This window comes from Pimephales promelas, chromosome 21 (genome assembly GCF_988280905.1).
Source record: "Pimephales promelas chromosome 21, fPimPro1.hap1.1, whole genome shotgun sequence".
Taxonomy (NCBI): domain Eukaryota; kingdom Metazoa; phylum Chordata; class Actinopteri; order Cypriniformes; family Leuciscidae; genus Pimephales; species Pimephales promelas.
This window is the reverse complement of record NC_142789.1, coordinates 4965885-4986254: the sequence shown is the minus strand read 5'-3', so window position 1 is coordinate 4986254 and position 20370 is coordinate 4965885. Positions and strand designations below refer to the sequence as shown.

Below are 20370 nucleotides of genomic sequence, written 5' to 3'. Positions count from 1 at the left end.
GTTTTTCGAGTTTGCAAGTACTCCGCGAATCCTTACTTTTTTTTTTTTTTTTTTTTTTTGCAACACCGGCAAAGGTCATTAACACTTATTTTTTCTTTTAAATACTTTTTCCAGAGTGTGTGCAGTTCAGTTCTGTTGACAACTATGAGTCGCTCAACATACGTCACTTACTGCGTAGCTCTGATTGGTTGTATGTCTATCCAATTGAGTTTTTTTTTTCCTGGTTCGGTTAAGACACGTATTCACATTCGGAATAGAATATGAGTATGACGAAGTCAGGCTAGTGGGACCCCATTGAAAAGAACAATCCTGGAATGTTTTCCTCAAAAATCGTATTTCTTTTCAACTGAAGAAAGAAAGACATCTTGGATGATGTGGGGGAGAGTAAATTATGATGAAATTTGAATTCTGAGGTGAACAACTGATGTGTCATATCTCAGCAACCGGGATGTGTGGGATGAAGGTTTCTATTATCTGTTGAGAGCCAAGTTGATCAAGTCCAGATCTCAGTGCAATTATGAGAGTACAAGTAAAAGATCTCCATTAAACTTGAGTAAGCTTGAGAAGTTTTGCAGAGAGAATGTAGGATGACAGTAACCAGAGCAAGGCTGAGCGATACATGATTGACAGCAGAGGAGACAGTCTAAACAGAGAGCATGTTCAGACGAAACACACGACTTGACGGACTCTCACCTGTAGCAGTTGTTGTTGTAGCTGTTGTAGCTGCCGAGAGCCGTTAAACAACCCAGACATATAGCATACGAGAAGAAGATCTGAGTGCCTGCATCCACCCACACCTGTGTAAATTACAGATTAATTACACGACCATAACTCCTCTTATCCATCATTATACTGGCACTGAAACAAGATCTTAAGACACATGCTCTAGAGTCATGTATTCTGAATGAGATGTGTTCAGTTACTGACTTTGAGTTCTTTAAGTAAGGGATAATGTACATCCAGCCAATTGACCTATGGCTAAGCCACGCCCTCAAACGCGATGAGTCAATCACAGTGCGGGAAATTAGAAAATTAGAAATTACTAATGAAATCTCATTTGATGTAGAGATTTATTTGGATGAAAATGTGCTAGGCTCTGGAATACGCCTTTCCCGCTAGCAACGCGTCATATGACGTAGGCCGAGGCAAACAAATGAGCTCGCGGTCCACTTTCTCATTGTTGGGTGTTGATGTAGTGAGAGACAGAAAGTTTTAGATCGAGTTTTAGAGAAGCCATAATTGTAAATTATTGTGTTTGTGCTGGTTGCACGAATTTCAGCCTGTCAGGACATCGTGTCCATCATTTTTCTTCTGGGAAAAACGAGGGTTTTCGGTCTTGGGTGCGTTTTGTGCAGGTGAAGAGAGCAGACTTCACTGCCATCCCAGATAGCAAACTGACATTGAATCAACGTGAAAACAACGTCTCTCATGACATTGAAACAACGTTGATTTTGCTCATCGAATTAACGTTGAACCAACGTCAGACGCGGCATTCTTCAAAGCTAAATGAAAATCGAAAATTGGTTTGCTTTCATAACATTGAAACAACGCGTTGATTTCAAGTTGATTTTCCGTTAGTTTTGAAAGAATGACGCGTCTGACGTTGGTTCAACGTTAATTCGAAGAGCAAAACAATGTCAGATCAACGTTGTTTCAATGTCATATTTCCACGTTGATTCAATGTCAGTTTGCTATCTGGGATGTCTGTTACCACACACTCGGCCGTTTGTGGCGCACATGTCACTCGCTTTATATGGTATCATTTGGTATCGAATGGTAGCGCCATTAGACTGTTGTTATTGTAGCTTTGATATTGTCATTATTTATTTGTTGTTATGGCATGGTCATTAGTCAATGTAGATAGTGCTAACCAGCTTGGATGGACTGACTAATCATTGTCAGCGTAGAAAATGAGAAGACAAAACGTTGCTGGCTTAAATTAAGACAATCTAAATGGATGTTTAATCAAGAACCAAGTCGAACTTATGTTTTCTAAAGCAGATTTATTGCAAAATAGCCATACAGTAGACGAACTTGGTTTCTTCATTCGCATCCATTATAACCCGAGCTTGAATTTGACCAGACTCCCTCGCCGATCGTCACTTCCGGTTAGTGTTTTATATACGCGGGAGTTATTTGATCACAATTTTTCTCAAAATATCGTTAATGGCTAAATAAATATTATTCCAGTTCAGAAAATCTAATTGTTTAATCATCAATATACACTATGCTATATAGGGGTGTCTAACCTGCATGTTGCTCTTTTGGAGACATATTTCGCATGCGTTTTGTGGCTTTATTTCAGAAACTTTCATTTTTTGTTTTTTCAACAACCACACATACAATATTCTCTGAAAAATACAAACATGTACATACATGTTGCTCAAATATTATGGATGCCCTGTTTGTGCTAAATATATAATGTGATTTCACCTGTGCTATTAATATGTTTATAAGCAGCTGAAAAAAGCACAAATGTCTGGGAATGTCAAGGACTCCAAATACACCTTGGTCCCCAGGGGGTTAACAATGTTGTGCTGAATGATTCATGTAAATACTGTAGCACCAAACGGTTATGGCAACGATTTGCGGTTTATCACGTTTACACTGTGATCTGTACATTTTTGCCTGAAGCTGAAGCTTATCATCGACCTACTCAACAATAAAATTATTAATATAACCGTCAAATGAATAGTTAAGGCCCTTTAGTTGACTTCGAGGTGATATAAAATCTTTCTGTCTCCAAAAATCACCAATTGCCTCAAGTGAAATGTCTCCTACTGCAACAGCTGCCATAGCACCTGTCCCCGAATGTTGACTGTTTGACTGAGTGTGTGGAGGGGGCATGGCTTAACCATAGGTCACTTGTTATCTCAGAATAAAAAATAAAAAAAAAACAGTTCCCAGCGAGTGACTTCAGTGATCCGAATGAGTCTGTGTTTCTGTTTTCTGAGGTTGTTATGTATCTGGGAACAATGACCCAATTGACCAATCAGAATCAAGTATTCCACAGAGCCATTTTTTTTTTTTTTTTTGCATGAAATCAAAATTGACAATTCTTGTTTATTTTTTTATGGAATATTGTAGCCTGGATGCCAGAGGAACTTAGCCCCGCCCATAACATTTGAAGATGGGAAGTTCGATCTGGACTTGATCCGTTGAGAAACAAGTATTCTCGAACCAAAGCTTTGCGGACCATTCAAATTATCAGTATAACTGCTTTATAAGAGGAACTTAGCCCCGCCCATAACATTTGAAGATGGTAAGTTCGGTCTGGACTTGATCCGTTGAGAAACAAGTATTCCCGAACCAAAGCTTTGCGGACCATTCAAATTATCAGTATAACTGCTTTATACGATGATGGACAGATGATCAACCGTCACGTAATCATCCACGTCACCAAAGAGTGCTTGGGTTGAATTCATTTACAACAAAGGATGGCTGTCGCTGAAGAACTGAGATGTGTAGATTCATCGCCATCACGTCTCTTATATAGAAGATGTATTCATTTGTAAAGAGGAACAGAGAACCACAATCAAGGCATTTGCCGAACGGAAAGATGTTTTTGCCGTCCTTCCTTCAGGATTCGGTCAATTCAATTAAACGCAGAGGCATTTTTTTTCCTGGTTCTGTTGAAACACCCCATAATCACAGCCCAATGTGGAGCTATATCAGACTCACATGCTGACCAGAATCTGAGTATGATATAGGAATATTGCATTGTTTATTCTAAACGATTAATCAGTGAACATCATCATTATTGCTCAAAATTCATGTTCCTGGTAATCTCGTATCAGAATAAGTTCCAAACCACAACCATCCAATCATCAAATCAATTCCTCACAGACAAAACCAAGCCCCGCCCACATTTGTTCTAGTTCCTGAAGCGTTCCACTGAGATATACGGCACAATAGAGAAAAAAAGACTAGTGAAATGTCCCTTTTATTCCAACTTGAACCCTTTCAAACGCAGTAGAAAGCTAATTCGCTTATTAATAGGATAGTTCACCCAACAATGAAAGTTAAGTCATTATTCATTCACCCTGGTCTTATTCTAAAGCCATGTGATTTTCTTTGTGTTCCGCTTGTGTCTATATAATGGCAATGAATCGGTCAAGTTTTTTCAACTTTTTACCGTAGATCTCGATCTCATGCTTCGGCTTCTGATGTACGATTCTCTCACCTGTTAAAATGTTCTCGTAGCGCTCGAATTCTCTGAATAGAGTTATTCTGCCCCATAGAGGGAGAGAAGTGTAAAAATGTGGCCATAGGGGATCCATGTGAGTCGGTGGAAAATGAGCCAGCACCTCTTTAAAACGCTCTCACATAACCATTGAGCCACTAATCTCCTTTACTGGGAAAACAATTGACAACTGGCAGTATTTGCTTCCTCCAGCGAGTAACCGGGGAAACCCTTCTGACCTCACAAACACAGAGCAACTTCCCTCCAAGAACATCCAGTCATTTACGTCTCTTCTGTTTAGCATTGGGCCGGTGCGAATGCTCTGGTTTGGCATTACTCGGACACGCCGCTACATTCTTTAAAAGCTGCTCATTGATGTTGTGGCTAATTTGGAGGTTTGTTTTGTCTTGTTTTAGCCAGGAAGTGCATCCTAAAGAAACATTTTGATTGTAAACTCGTCTCTGGTAATTTGTTCCAAATCTTTAAAGAAAAAAAAAATCCCGCAAATTATCAATCCCGCAACTTTTAACCTTTCTGGCTTTTAACCCAATGCATTGGGTTGAAATAACCTACAGTTAGGGTAGGTGCAGAGGAAGTTAGGGTAACCCCATAGTTGTGTTATTTTAAACCCAACATTATTCTAAAAAATGCTGGGTTGTTTTACCCTAACTTTGGGTGAAATATGGACAAAACCAGTCGTTTAATGAAATTTATAACCTAACATTTGTCAGTATTTTACCCAAAATTGGGTTAAAACAACAAAGCATTTTTTAGAGTTCAGGTGTACAATTCTAATACCAGACAGTCATCAAATGAAGGGGAAAAACAATACTAAAGGCATTTAATAAAATGCAACTAGTTAGGACAGTAAAAAATAAAATAAAAATACTTTTACTGTTAAAAAAGAAGGATAAATGTCTCCCTTTTTTGTCAAAGGCTTTGCGTCCAACACTACGGTACTTTGGCGCAAATTCATCTCTCACTTAGAATCAAGCCAAATCACAAAGATGCCAACATGGACAGGTTGTTTGTTTGTTTTTTGGGTTTTTTTTGCATATCTGAGTCTATGTGATAAAATATGACAATATTAGTCAATTTCAGTGATGATATTTGTCATCCACAACACAAGTACCATAGAAATCACAAAACTCCAAAAAGATGATTTTTGTTCTCTAAACATGCAGTTAAATGGAAACTCTCTGGCACAGAAATCTGAATTGCGTGGTGGTATTGTGAAGGAAGATGGAGAATAAAACAAGGAAGCATAGAGAATGTGAACAGACCTCTTATTGTGTGGCATGAAAGCTAATTAAACACTGGTGTCGATGGAGCCCCATCGCCAAACAGCAGCCCTTTATCACCCTCTCTCTTTCACTGCGTTGCTTTATGTCTCTCGCTCTCTCAGGCTATCGAAGCTACTTCACATACATTCCTTCAGTCTTGCTTTCTGTTCACCGGGATGATGAAACGGTGGAGCGTGACACATGTCTGATGTTTAGCCATCCTGTAATCCCACCAAATGTCCTGAGAGATCCCTGCTTCCGGAAAAACTTGCCACTGATTCCTTCATGTTCATCTATTCAGTTTGACTTGGAAAACAAACTCTCTGTTAGACTAGGAAAAATGTTCAATAAAAATAGCAGTATTTTTCTTTGCACAGTATGAATAATTGTTAGATGTTATTTAAGAACTTTAGCCAGGGATTAAATTCAATTTGGATTCTGGAAAGGGCCCAAAATCTTGTGGTGATATTTTTAAACTGTACTTTAACCTAAAGAGAACATCCTTAGCCATGGCTTAAGCTAACCATCAACTGGAACAAAAACATCTCAATTCACCTTCAGCCAAACTACAAGGCAGTTTTTACACTAATTTCGGAGGATCAGCAAATAGAGTCACAGTTGAGACAACAGTCTAAAGAAATTTGCAGGAGATAGTTGGCTAAATCTGGACCTCTCAGATATCTGCTCAGGAGATCAAATATATTTTTATTTTTTAATGAATTTATTACTGAATTTAGAATGATAAATCTTCACCTGAAAAGTTCCCTTTTCTTGTTTTTGGTAAACAATTCATTGTATCTCATAATAAGAGTCATCAGTGTCTTCACTTGCTGCCTGGTGTGAGCGGCGGCAAAATGAACAACGAGTCTGGCATTATCAAATTCGCCTATTAGATCCTTTGGTGACCATACACCTGCATTTGACTGACAGACAAGAACGGTTTGACCTAAAAATATCACAATTGAAACTACTGCAGAAACAAAGACACCTACTTCTTGGATGGTAAGCTAAAACATATCAAAAATTAATTTCAAAGTGAACTATCCCTTTAAGACGTTAAGACGGCTGCTCTAAACAATTCCCAATCTAACTTAGTCTGTAGGCCTAATTGTTAATTATAACTGGGGTGATATAGGCTCTATGCACAACTTACTTCGGCATTCTGTAAAACAGATCGCATCGCTTCCGGTCCTGGTCTTTTGTATGTGCTTCATGATATTTTTTTTTCCGGTTTTACTCAAAATAACTTAAAAGGATCGAGCAAAGATTAGCATAACCAATGTCCCTCACGTGTGCAGATTGATATTTAAACGTTTTATATTTTTTCTCCTTCACAGTAATGTTTAGATATTTAAATGGAATAAAACGCCAATAACAAAGTGAACTAGATAGGTTAGCTGATTACCTTAAAAATCCATGGATATTGTTGTCAGTTCTTACAGCCGTTGACACTTTCTCTGACGAGCGGATGCGATGAGACCTGTTTTCCGGTTTGGTCACGTGATGCTCGGCATAAAGCCTATTAAATCATGAATATCAAAACTGATATGTTGGGACAAAATCTCGACTCGGACTTGCTTCCTCAAAGACTCGGTCTTGACTCGGACTCGACTGTATTTGAAAACCAACAGGCTTGGTCTCGACTTGGTCTCGACCCTTCAAAGACGTGGTCTTGACTCGGACTAGACTGTATTTGAAAACCAACAGACTCGGTCTCGACTTGGACTCGACTGTATGTGAAAACCAATAGACTCGGTCTCGACTCGGACTTGACCCTTCAAAGACTCGGTCTTGACTCGGACTCGACTGTATTTGAAAACCAACTTACTCGGTCTCGATCCTTCAAAGACTCTGTCTTGATCCGGACTCGACTGTATTTGAAAACCAACGGACTCTGTCTCGACTTGACCCTTCAAAGACTCAGTCTTGACTCGGACTCGACTGTATTTGAAACCCAACGGACTCGGTCTCGACTCGACCCTTCAAAGACTCGGTCTTGACTCGGACTCGACTGTATTTGAAAACCAACGGGCTGGGGCTCGACTTGGACTCGACCCTTCAAAGACTCGGTCTTGCCTCGGACTCGACTGTATTTGAAAACCGGCAGACTCGGTCTCGACTCGGACTCGACTGTATTTGAAAACCAATGGACTCTGTCTCGACTCAGACTAGCTTCCTCAAAGACTCGGTCTTGACTCGGACTCGACTGTATTTGAAAACCAACTAACTCGGTCTCGACTCGGAATCAACCCTTCAAAGAGTCGATCTTGACACGGACTCTGTCTCGACTCTGACTCGACCCTTCAAAGACACGGTCTTGACTCGGACTCGACTGTGTTTGAAAACCAATGGACTCGGCCTCGACTCGGACTCGACCCTCAAAGTGTCAGTCTTGACTTGGACTCGACTGTATTTGAAAACCAACGGACTCGGTCTCGACTCGACTCGACCCTTCAAAGACTCGGTCTTGACTCGGACTCGACTGTATTTGAAAACCAATGGACTCGGTCTCGACTCGGACTCGACCCTTCAAAGTGTCGGTCTTGACTCGGACTTGACTGTATTTGAAAACCAACGGACTCGGTCTTGACTCGGACTCAACTGTATTCGAAAACCAACGGACTCTGTCTCAACTCGGACTGACCCTTTAAAGACTCGGTCTTGACTCGGACTCGACTGTATTTGAAAACCAACAGACTCGGTCTCGACTCGGACTCGACCCTTCAAAGACTCGGTCTTGACTCGGACTCAACTGTATTCGAAAACCAACGGACTCGGTCTCAACTCGGACTGACCCTTTAAAGACTCGGTCTTGACTCGGACTCGACTGTATTTGAAAACCAACAGACTCGGTCTCGACTCGGACTCGAATGCATGTGAAAATCAACGGACTCGGTCTCGACTTGACCCTTCAAAGACTCGGTCTTGACTCGGACTCGACTGTATTTGAAAACCAACAGACTCGGTCTCGACTCGGACTCGAATGCATGTGAAAATCAACGGACTCGGTCTCGACTTGACCCTTCAAAGACTCGGTCTTGACTCGGACTCGACTGTATTTGAAAACCAATGGACTCGGTCTCGACTCGGACTAGCTTCCTCAAAGACTCGGTCTTGACTCGGACTCGGCATAGGCGGTCTCGTCCCCATCACTAATAAGTATTTTAGCTTACAGTAGTAGTAAACTACAATACTGATATCTTAATACTTGCCAAAAGCTTTTACTTTGGTGTAAACTGTGACAACAGGTTTACAAACACTTCTCTTTACAAATCCAAAGAAATTCTGTAATAATCCATAAAAATGTTGGAAGTGATCTGAAAGTGAAAATAAAAGTGTAACTGGCGCATGTTGTGTTCCCAAATCCATGCACATACAAAGATGGAGTTTTGTCAGAAGCTGAGAACCGAGTCGCTTCTGATATGCAGAAAACACTGTCAAATCATGATCTGCAAGAGTGTGAGACACAGTGCCACGCTTTGCTATCAAACACCCAGCGCAACAGACTACTCTTATTCAGTTAAATCACAGCATTTTACGAAATTTTAGTTCGATTGACAGATGCTTTGCTAAAGCAATGATAGAAGGATAATGAACGATGAGAAGTATAAAAACTGAAATTATTAAATGTTTCTGCCGTGTGATTTCATTCCGATCTAAACACACAATAAGGATTTCAAGGATTTGATTTGGAAACTGGTGAAATTTCCATTCACTATTCTCGTCCAGGAGTGTGTTTCCCGTACAAGCATAACTCACTGCTTAACTACTATAGTACGATGCATCATTGAAGAAATCATCTAGCTAGTCAATCATCTGGTCGTTCAACCACGTTGGTTTATTACGTCAAGCAGGTATTGGAGTAATAATACTTTTAATGAATCTGGGGTGCGTTTCCCATACAACGACGTAGTTCGCTGATTCACTACCATAGTACGATTCATCGTTGGAAAAATCAACTAGCTAGTCACGGCTGTTTCCCGAAACCCACTGTCGCAAAGTATCGTTCAACCACGTTGGTTTCGCACGTGATGGAGTAATAACTACCTTTAATGAAACTGTTTGAGATCCAATTAACGCTAGATTTGTTTTATATAAATTACAGACATGTCATCTGAGGACTATTTCTAATTGTTCTCAGTTGTTTTGCTTTATTACCAGACTTAATATTGGGCTCGTTCAGTATGCATGTTCGCACATTCGCACTCTTCAAACACATTACTTCAAATCTTTTGACAAACTAAAATACGTAAATTCCATTTGTATGTATTCTAAATAAAAGACACCGGTTGTACTGAATGTCAGCTTGCTTATTTTGCTCAATATAAGGATTTATTACCTCCAAATGTCATGCAATATAGAAACGATGCCTCTAACCATAGGTCGAGAGCAGTCGTTCAAACCACACAACTTTGCGATGCTGTTTGCAAATGTTCGTTGGAGCGATGGTTTCGGGAAACACCGACTCGTTGAGCTATGCTGATAACGACGGAACTTGCGACCATAGTTGGCTAACGATGCTTTCGGGAAACGCACCCCTGTTTGAGAACTAGTAAAAGTTATTTTGCTATTAATTACGGACATGGCATCTAACAAATATTTCTCATTTTTATCAGTTATTTTGCTTTATTTCCAGCTTGAATCATAGGCTCGTTCTTATGTAGTAGAGCACATTTGCACATGCACATTCATCAAAAATGACACTTTAAATCTTTTGAGAAACTAAATGAAATTAGTATGCATTCTAAATAAAAGACATATGCCCCTTTCACACAGTGATTCCGGAAAATACACGGATAATGTGACCTGGCATTTGTCCCAGGATTGTTTGATTTCGGGTTCATTCAACGCGTTCTCATCCTTTAACGTCATATAGAACGCTATATGACAAAACGGCGCTATACTACACACATGGCACACGTTATCGTTAATATAACACGCGCTGTGAGGGCTAAGTTTAGGTGTGGGGTAGGGTGTGCGTGTCATATTCACGCTAAAGGATTTATAACGTCTTGGGTTCGCGTGTTATATTAACGATAAAGGGTGCCATGTGCGTAGTATAGCGCCGTTTTGTCATATAGCGTTCTATGTGACGCTAAAGGATGAGAACGGGCTGGTTCGTTCACACTGCCAGTGATTTGCCGGGGTCTGTGAGTGCGTTCACACACAACCCGGAACGATCCCGGAAAGACACATGACGTTAGGATGAGACGTATAACGTATGCATCAAAAACATGTACACGCGCATACCGTTCCACAAAGCTGGTGAATGATCTCAACTTCAGGGCAGATAGTGAGGAGCTCCTGGTCTCTGCTTTGTTCCAGTTTGCAGACATTTCTTCGTCCTTTCTTTGTTGATGACGAACACAAACTTTCTTCTAAGAGCAACAAAGTTGCGCGATGGCAGGAGCGTCATCACTATGACACACCCCTTACGGCATTGGTCCGGGCTTTTGTTCACACAGCGAGCGTTCCGGGACTGATTCCGGCAATGTTACTAGGTCCCCAACCCGGCATCGATGCCGGTATCAATCCCGGGTCGTGTTTGCGTTCACACAGAAGGCGTTCTGGCAATTTCTCGGCAATTTCACGGGATCAACACGCTGTGTGAAAGGGGCTTTAGATTGCACTGAATGTCAGCTTGCTTATTTGGCTCAAGATCAGGATTTATTGAGTCCACATGTCATGCAAACAAGAAACTCTGCTTCTAACCATAGCTCGAGATCTGTGAAAGTGCCTGAACATTTTTATGTAGCTATAAACTATAAAGACTATTTAACTATAAAGAAAGACAGCTGTCTAGTAAATCCATTTAAAGTGCAGTTACACTGAATAAAATGTTTCATACCTGAGGATCTGACAGACGAGACATATCAGGGTACAGGTAGAATTTAATTCCATTTGCAGCTCCTGGCAGTGTGATTCCTCGAATAAGAAGGATCAACAGCATGAAATAAGGAAAGGTTGCAGTGACATACACCACCTGGAGAGGGAAAACATGGGCATGAAGAAAGGTTGTCAAGCTGCACCACATGTTCACATCTTTGGAGACACTGAATATATTCTAAATCTATTCTAGTCATCATTTATTCTTTCATGTATTTCCAAATTTGTATTACATAGTTGTTTTTTTTACATTTTGAAGAATCATCATGCAGCTCTTTCCATTCAACAACATTTTATAGTGACCACGTGTGACGTTAAAAAACAAAACAAAACACACAAAGCAAATGACAATATCTACCAAGCCCACATTGGAAAAATTGTTAGATGGGAGGAAAAAATATAGTTCAATATTTTTACGTTCTCTCGCAATAATATAGTTGGGTAATTATATTCTATATCATTTGCGGGCATCAAGGAGCCTCAATTAATATGCTGGGTATTGAAATCACTTTCAATGCATGCTTGCTTTTTACTTTCGCTTTCCAATTCACAATCATGCATACTCTGTTAAATCAAGTCACATTTATTTTCATAGTGCTTTATACAATACAGATTGTTTTAAAGCAGCGTTAAAGTGATCATTTGGAAAATAATCATTTAATGGAGCAAACATGGTTCAATTGTAGCTCTGTAAAGCAGCTCTAAAAAAAATAAGTTTAATTGTTTTCCTCTGGCCAAACTTGGTGTGGGAACTACACTATCGGAATCTGTGCAGGGGATTGGTCTGGTTCTTGTTAGTCTCGTGTAGCAAGACCTTCAGACCAATAGATTCCATAGCAGTTTTAAAGGCCAATGACTACCCAGAGGCTGTCTGACTGACATGTAAAGCAACCAATCACACTTCGTTTTGTCCATGGTCATGTTTAGGGGCGTGAAATGTAAAGTTGATGACGCTACAATAACAGACCGACGTGTAAAACTTTCAGACTTATTTTAAAGAGTCTATGCTGTTATAAGCACTAAATGTCACAGTAATAAACATCACGGCTTTCATCTTCCATAAGGCGTTTTGGCATCACAGCAGCTTTGTTTCAAGGTTGTGTACAGGTCAACATCTGATCTACTGTAGATATGGCCCAGATCCGGCTTGGGACAAAGGGTAGCATGTACAGGGTGAAAAGCAACGGTCCTAGTACTGAGCCTTGTGGTACTCCATACTGAACTTGCGATTGATATGACACCTCTTATTTTACTGGCACAAATTGATAACGGTCAGGTAAGTATGATTTGAACCATGCCAATGCAATTCCATAACACCTTTAAACTCTGTTTATAGGGAGCGGCGGTACTGACCACACATTTTACAAGATAAGATATTTCTCAATGACGGGATATTTGTCAGGATCTGTTGCATTCCATAATCTGATTGTGAATAGATTCGCTGTAAAAGTCAGTCACTTTTTGGAAAATGGCTTAAATGGCTTTAGAAAATTGGGAAAGTTTTAGAATTGTCCCTATTTTGTGATGGGCTATCATGTGCAAATCAGATGTCTTACTAGTATACCTTTCAAAGTAAGGGATTCGAGGGAATGAATGATTGAGTGAATGAAGCAGTGCACTTAACATGAAGGGGTTACAGAATTCTCTGAGGGTCTGCCAGAAGGGGCAGGTACTCTCCCAAAGCCTTAATTGAGCGCTGATTGAAAGAGTTACTCTAAGGGGGAGGAAGGGATGCAGGTCTGAGCCAGAGGTTTTGATGGAGAAAACACTCCACAGTGCAACACAGTACATCAAAAAAGACAAAAATAGAATAGCCAGGGCACCATCATGTTGTGACTTGTCAACATGTTGTTCAGAGTCTTGAATTATTACCAAGTCTCACCCAATCAGAGTAAGAGCTTTGTCTCTCAAGACACACAGAGGCTGGAATCCTCAATCAGACCAACAGTGTCAATAAGATCACAACGTGATTCTTCTCCACTATACCTTCAAGTTTGAGAACCTAAAATGCTTTTGCAAAATGGCATTCACAACCCACAGAAATGAGTTCAACATTTTGAAGCTCTTTCAATCCCGTGAACAAAACCACCCTTGGGGGCGGCACTAGGTTCTTGTTCCTCTGGCACCCGGTCAAGACCATACGAGGACAAGACAGGGTTTGGACACAAAAGCTTCTACCCTGTTTCCCTCTAGAAGGAGCCCAACTGGGTTGTGTTGGCAGTGTGGGAAAATGTGTGGCACAGAAACGTGCAATTGCCGATGACCTGGGTGATTTACTGTACCAAAGTAAATGGCGCAAATGTGACGCATCTTCACATTAGTGAACAAATACGTTGCCCTTTGTGACAGGAATTTTTTGTCGTTTAAAATGCTTCCTCAACAAAAATACTCTTTCTCGTTTGCGCCTAAATGTGTAGAACTGCACTATGATCATCGCTGCACATTTTCGTAACTTTACTCAACCAAGTAATCCAATGGAATAAACAAACCAACTGTGTTAAGCAGAGATCTGTAGGAGTATGACAAAGGAGATCCTTTAATCCCAATGCACCTCACAGTTTGAGCGAGGCAAAGCTCGTCCAGCTCCCTAATTCACACCCTTTTCAATTAGCCTTGTAAAATGATTACATATCCAAATCCAAAAACCATGGCCACTGCAATGAGCGAATACCCCACAAGGCTTTCAGATGCATGCGTGTGGTTTTACTCGATGAATGGACCAATGTTTAAACTCGGCATGAAACTTTGACGCACGCTGACTTTCTCCCAACTCTCCCTGGTCAAACATTTAAGCCCCACATTCACAGGTCAGCCCCATGACATAAATCTACCGCTGGCTTATGGGAGAAGCGCAAACAGCCACAAAAGACCTGCACTGAACAGCTTAGCAAATGTCCTGAATGCTGCAATCTGTATAGCGGTCAAAGGAAAGGAAGAAAGCAGTTTGCTATCCGCCAGACATAATTCCTCACAGAAGAGAAGAGGCGAGTGGAGGAACTCTGCATGCTCCTCATGAACGCTCCACTTTCCCCCTGTGAATACAGAAATCAATCTTGGACAGGCTGCTAAAGCCTTGCCATGAAGGAGCATTCTTTCCCCTTGCTTCACGGCCAAACAAAAGCCACTTCAGGAGATATAGGCCTTGCTGCCGAGCTTTTCTCCTGGACCTGTACAATGTGAACCCATTTATTTTTCCCCACACATCCCTCTTCCTTTCTTTTCACTTTCTTTCTGGCTCATTGAGTCCGTTAGACTTTCTTAAAGGCTGCTGGAAGAATAGAATCCAGAGGAAGGCTAGTGACTGAGTTGCAGAGATTGGCAGAGGGACACAGGCCCTCATAATGCAATGGATTGTGGGTACAAGGCGAAGGTAGGGGAAGGCCAGAGCTGCATTTTGTGGTCAAGACACAGGAATAATGCAAACTGTTTGTTTTCCAAAGGCACTTTTTCACAGTAGTTTGGTTTGAGTTTACCAATAAACCATTTGGTTATTGTGAGGATGAACCTTTGTGCGACTACATTTCCGTTCGGCTTCTGGAAGGTTGCCGGTTTCTGTTCAGTGGCCTTTTTTTTTACGCCCGTCTGTCTGCTATGCGAGTCTGTAGATTTGACAGCTGACGTTCTCTCAATATAGGTCTAACGCCTCAACGTGTCATTGTGCCCTCAAAGATTTATCACTTTATGTGCAGATACTGTTTGGATCCAATCGCAGGATCCACATTGTTGCGAGTTACGCTGATGACATCTCAAGCTGCATGTCTCACTCACCCAATTGATTCTGTGCTGAATTGACTGGATAACATTGGGGTGCTAAGTTCTCCTATTCATCCAAGTCTCTCATTGAGACATCTCCAACTCAGCCTCTCACTCTTTGGTTAACATCTACACACATTCAACACCATTTCTGGTCACTGGACCTTTTGTTTGTACCTTTCCAGTTGACTTTGGACCTTTCCAAATACAGAAATAGCATATGATCCAAGCTAGAAGTAGACAGAAAGCGAGCTCCCAGCGAAGACCGCCAACTTCTTCAATTCCAGAGGATATCTTGAGAACACGGCGTCTAGAAGGGAAACATTCCGAATTAATCACTTTTCAAGCAGGCTTGCAACGTATGAACACAGGTCAAAAGGACAATTACATACTACAAGGTTCATTTGAGCAGGCTTCTAAGGTTGCTCCAGGGCTTGAAATTAACTTTTTTAGCTCAATGGCCACTGTGGCCAGTGGTTTTTCAAAGTTTCCAAAGTCACCGGCCATAATTGCGGCATCAGTACCATGGGGAAAAACTGCCATACAGCTATTTTTATATGATCTCATAATTTATCAGCAGGTACGTTAGCGTGCTATCACTTTAAGACCTAAGGCATGGATCCATTATACTGTCACACATGCGTTACAGAAACTCTTTACCTTCACTTGACTCTGTTTACGTCAATACTCGCCATGACCAGCGTTTTCACATCATTGTGTGTATTTGACTGTTTACATGCTTGAAAAAGAACTGAATTTGGAACTTAGAGTCAGCTTCATGAAACGAATAAATGAATAAATGTCGCTTTAAAAGACTACCACTGAAAAACTTTCTACCACTGATTGGACACTTTCTGATGCGCAATGACCCCAAAACATTGGTACAGGTACTATGATATCCATCACAATTCCAAGAGCCTCTGACTTCCAGGAGAGCCAACTGCACACGCCCAACTATTTGTGCAAAGTTTAAGGTGGCCTGAAGTTTTGTTTAAAACTGATTGGTTGTGACGCAATGAATTGCAAGTTTGCGAGGAAAAGCCACAATTCTTTCTTGCACTGCCATTTATCATCTTTGACATGTTCTTGGGTTACATCCAATGCCTAGGCCATGCTCCCTTTAACAAACCTTCACCATTCAACCTCAGAACTGACAGCTTCTGTGCCTCTCGGTACAAGAGTCCTGCATGCTCAATGTGTGAGGCTGAGGCCAACATGCTAGAACTGTTAGAGACTGCTTCCTCTGTGTTTGGCCTTGAATATGAAAATAACAAGCCAACTATGACAAGATTTGAGTACAGTATGTACCATTCCTAGCTGTGCAAGTGCCCTTTTGATGCTTGTTGACAACAGCAATGCAAAAAGAATTACAAATTAACAGTGAAAAAGATTATGGATTTCCAAGGATAACAGGCAGTAGTCGACTGCCAAAAGTGGCCTGGAAAGCCGGCGTGTCACTGTGCATATTAATTATTTTGTGAATTGCTGATGACCCCACAGATCCCCCTGATCTGATTTTTATAGGAATTTGCTCCAAACAGCTGCTGATATTTCTAGGAATATGTTCAGTATTATGTATGCAACGCTGCTAAACAGTCAGAATCATACTCACTCCCAAAACTCAATGACTGGTGATGTGGAATATGGGTTGGTGAAGTTGGCAATGCTTTCATTGTTAAAATCCACACAGTTTTCTAGAAGGCAATTGTTAAAACAATTTTGTCAGTTTCTTATTCATGCATTACAATGTTTTACTTAATTCTTTTAAATGCTCGCTTGTATCCTCAAATATACCAACCCGTATTCCAGTAGTGACCACAAGACGCCCAGGGCAGCTCTGATGTAAAGCAGTTGAACAGGTAGAAAATGGCCCAAGCCAATATTACCACATAATAAACATTCAGGTGGGCTTCGATGACTTGGGTCGCATAACCAATGCCTATAAGAGGACATATAATCATTGCTTAATGACAGTAAAACCATGCCGTTTTACATCTTCTTTTTTATAATCAAGTGTTGATGTATGAGTAGGAATGTGACAATGAGACAAATGTGAACTAGGCCTTACCTTCAAAGAGTGGGCAGACTTTTCTCCAACATGTGATGCCCCCTTCACTTGTGAACTGACCTAGTGCTGTTTCCAGGAAGAAGACTGGGATCCCACAGCAGACGAAGAAGATGACATAAGGCACAAAGAAAGCACCTAAAAAATGGACACATACAGTTACATCTCTCACATCTCTCTAAAAATAATGTTGTACTGCCTTTTCACTGTTGGCTCAGCTATATCAGCCACAATAGCTGTGTTATAGCTGCCCACTGTAGCTAAATCCAAAAAAGTACAATGGAATTACCATTTAACCTATATTCTTTTCATGTTTATTTATGATTCATTCAACACCACAAAAGTTAAACCAATCAAGGAAAACTTTGGAAATAAATATGAAATAGTTGTGGGTGGACTTTAAAAAGACCTTAGAGTTTTAAGGATTGCACTTGGGAAAGAAGAAATATCTGTTGCATAAAGAAGCATGTTCATATCTGCCATGAAGGGCAAAGAAGAAGAAAAAAAAAACTCCATCAGCCTTTGACAGGAGTTGGCGAAGTGTGTCATTGAATGAGCATGAATGAATAATCTCTTACCTCCGCCGTTCTTGTAACACAGATATGGGAACCTCCAAACGTTGCCAAGACCGATAATCTCTCCAGCCACTGACAGCACAAACTCAATCTTATTATTCCACTGTCCTCTCTCGTTCACCACCTTCTTATCATTGCTGCGCACCGCGCTCGGGCTCGGCGCTTCGGGGTCCATCGTTTCATCTGCTTTTCCATTTATTATGGGGATCGTCTTTTCGGCTGTCATGACGTTCTCCAGCCTGAAACATATGGATTATACATCAGTTGACGCGTTAGGGCCCGTTCTTGGAACGGAAAACAAGGAGCGCGTTTTTATAGCCTATCAGCAATGATTTATCAGGAAAAAGCCTGCGTTGTAATCTCGTGGCAACACCACCAAAGTTAAACCTATGTGCCATCTTTCTAATCTCGTGTCATCGTTAATGTTTGTGTTTTGCCTCGCCGTGTCAGTGTACGAAGTTAAAGTTTAAACGCGCGTCTGCGTTCTGTTCAATATCTATTCTTGCACTAAATCGTGTTTTTTATGAGTGAAACTTCGCCTTCTGCGCGAATAGCTCCTAAACTGATTTTAATTGACTCGTTAAATGTCTCTAAAATGTAATTGTAGAGCGTTCCGGGTTGTCGCGTCACGCCTTGATTAGCTTGCGTTCTAATTTGACGCGTCGCGTCTTTATTGAGTGTAACAATCGGGTGGGTTGTGTGTTTCGTGTTAATTGCTTGAATAGCAAGAAAGCTATACAGCAGAGTCACCGAAAGTAATTTAGCGAATTTAGGTCAACAAAATGTAGTTTAATCTCAGAGCAAAGCAAACTGACTCCCATCACAGTGAACGAGCTAAAGCACACTTACCGGTTTAGGTGGGACAGTGAGCCTCCTCAGATCACCCAAAAACCACCCGCTTTGAGGGATGCTTCAGTCTGAACCCGTTTGATGGAACACAACAAAAAAAGAAGAATAAAAGTGAAATCCCTGATGGATGTCACAGTGCTGTGACTGTGGCAGTGAGCTGTGCACCACTGCTGTGATCCGAGCTCAGATGATCTGATCTCCACCGCCTCTCACTGGAAAAGAGCCATGAGTCTACAGTAGCCTACAGATCACACCTCCTCAAAACACACTCACAGCCAAACTCCTTACTAAACTATTATTATATTCAGGGGTTAGTGTTTGTATAGCCTAGTGTTGTCTGTTGTATTGTCTATGGTATGAGAAGTCTACTAGAATAAAGAACCCTGAATATGAACCTGAATTGTATTTGTCAACTATTATAGATTGTTCATCAGTTGGTTGTAATATGAGTATTTGTAATATTATGTTCTGTCAGTTAAATTTTTGAACTCAAGATAATATTATTTATTGGTTGCGAATGACTTGTCTTCATAAAGAATTGTCTTTATTTTTGTCTCAGGATATAAATGAGAAGGATTTTGACATAACCTGCTTTTTAACATGACATGTAAATTAGGTTTAGTAGATTAACAGTTGGCCTATACAAGGACGCGCCCGGGTAAAAGGCACACTTGACTTTATTCTCTTTTAATCCACTAGATAGGACTAAAATTCATCTCAGCGCTTTTCTTAAAGTCCCACTGAAGTCAATCATTTTATACATTAAAGCTCATCTTTGACCACCAAAATGACATAGGCTATTTAAACATCTCTTCCTTGAAAAAAAAAAAAGTAACTCGACACCTTTGCCTCATTTAGTATACAGTTCTATGAATATGCAAATGAGAGATCCACTGGTTGACGATCACATTGGTTGATCTGATTGGTTACAAGGTAGTTTGTGACGTCAGAAACACCAGCGGTTTTAAACTGTGTTTTTGATGCACGTGGAAATTTGGCTGATCCTTTACATGATCGTGAACAGCAACGTGAAGTTGATCCTGTGCTAATTCAATTTTTATTCAAGGTAATTAAAGCAGTTTTTCAATATCGGAAGAAAATGTAAATGTATATATTTGGGATAAAAGGCGCCTTTTGCTGTGATCACTTGTGGAGGAATCAGTTTGTGGCATCTTAGCTGGACCTCTGTCATTCTGAATATGATTATCTCAGTGGTTTCATTTTCATTTATTATCATACAAAGATTGTGACACTGGTGAATTGCATTGAAACAATTAAGTTAAATTGATACATTGAAACGGTGTGTTCTTTGACAAGGCTTCTGTGTTTCTCATTCACTATTACTGCCTTGACTTATTCTGGAGAAAAGCTACTCGCCTCGAGCGTCACCCGCTGAAGGCTTTCTCCTGCAGCTTAATGAGTCTCATGGATATCTGAGCTCGCTCTCTCAACAGGAAGAGTTGCGTGTATGGCGGGAGCTCTTAGTTCCCCTAGTGTTCAGAGCAGCATGGAAAAGACTGACCCACTCACTAAACACCCCTCAATTAAGGGTCAGTTGTCATTTTAACTTGAATGAAGCAGGACGCTGCATAGAGAGAGGCCACCAAAGATGCTGGCAACCGCTCTCTTGAGCCCTATTAGCTGATATTTGCATTTTTGTAATATTTTTTTTTGTCTCAGGAACATCTGGATTGATATTGTAGTTCCTATTAATAAATAACCATTACTGACATAATCATCCAGTATCTTTCCAAAAATCCATGTGTAAATGTGGCC

At 40.7% G+C, this 20370-nt stretch overlaps 1 protein-coding gene across 1 annotated transcript in view; it reads right to left on the bottom strand.

Annotated features, from left to right (window-relative positions):
* Positions 1-18800, bottom strand: part of slc6a11b (solute carrier family 6 member 11b) — a 39943-nt gene extending 21143 nt beyond the window's left edge. The window contains exons 1-8 of the mRNA XM_039648610.2: positions 18595-18800; positions 17749-17984; positions 17174-17308; positions 16904-17044; positions 16718-16799; positions 15283-15415; positions 11315-11449; positions 694-797 (exon numbers count right to left, since the gene is read on the bottom strand). Coding sequence (XP_039504544.1) covers positions 694-797; positions 11315-11449; positions 15283-15415; positions 16718-16799; positions 16904-17044; positions 17174-17308; positions 17749-17971 — 953 coding nt within the window. The 5' untranslated portion in view covers positions 17972-17984; positions 18595-18800. The remainder of the gene's footprint in view (positions 1-693; positions 798-11314; positions 11450-15282; positions 15416-16717; positions 16800-16903; positions 17045-17173; positions 17309-17748; positions 17985-18594) is intronic.
* Positions 18801-20370: the final 1570 nt, after the last annotated feature.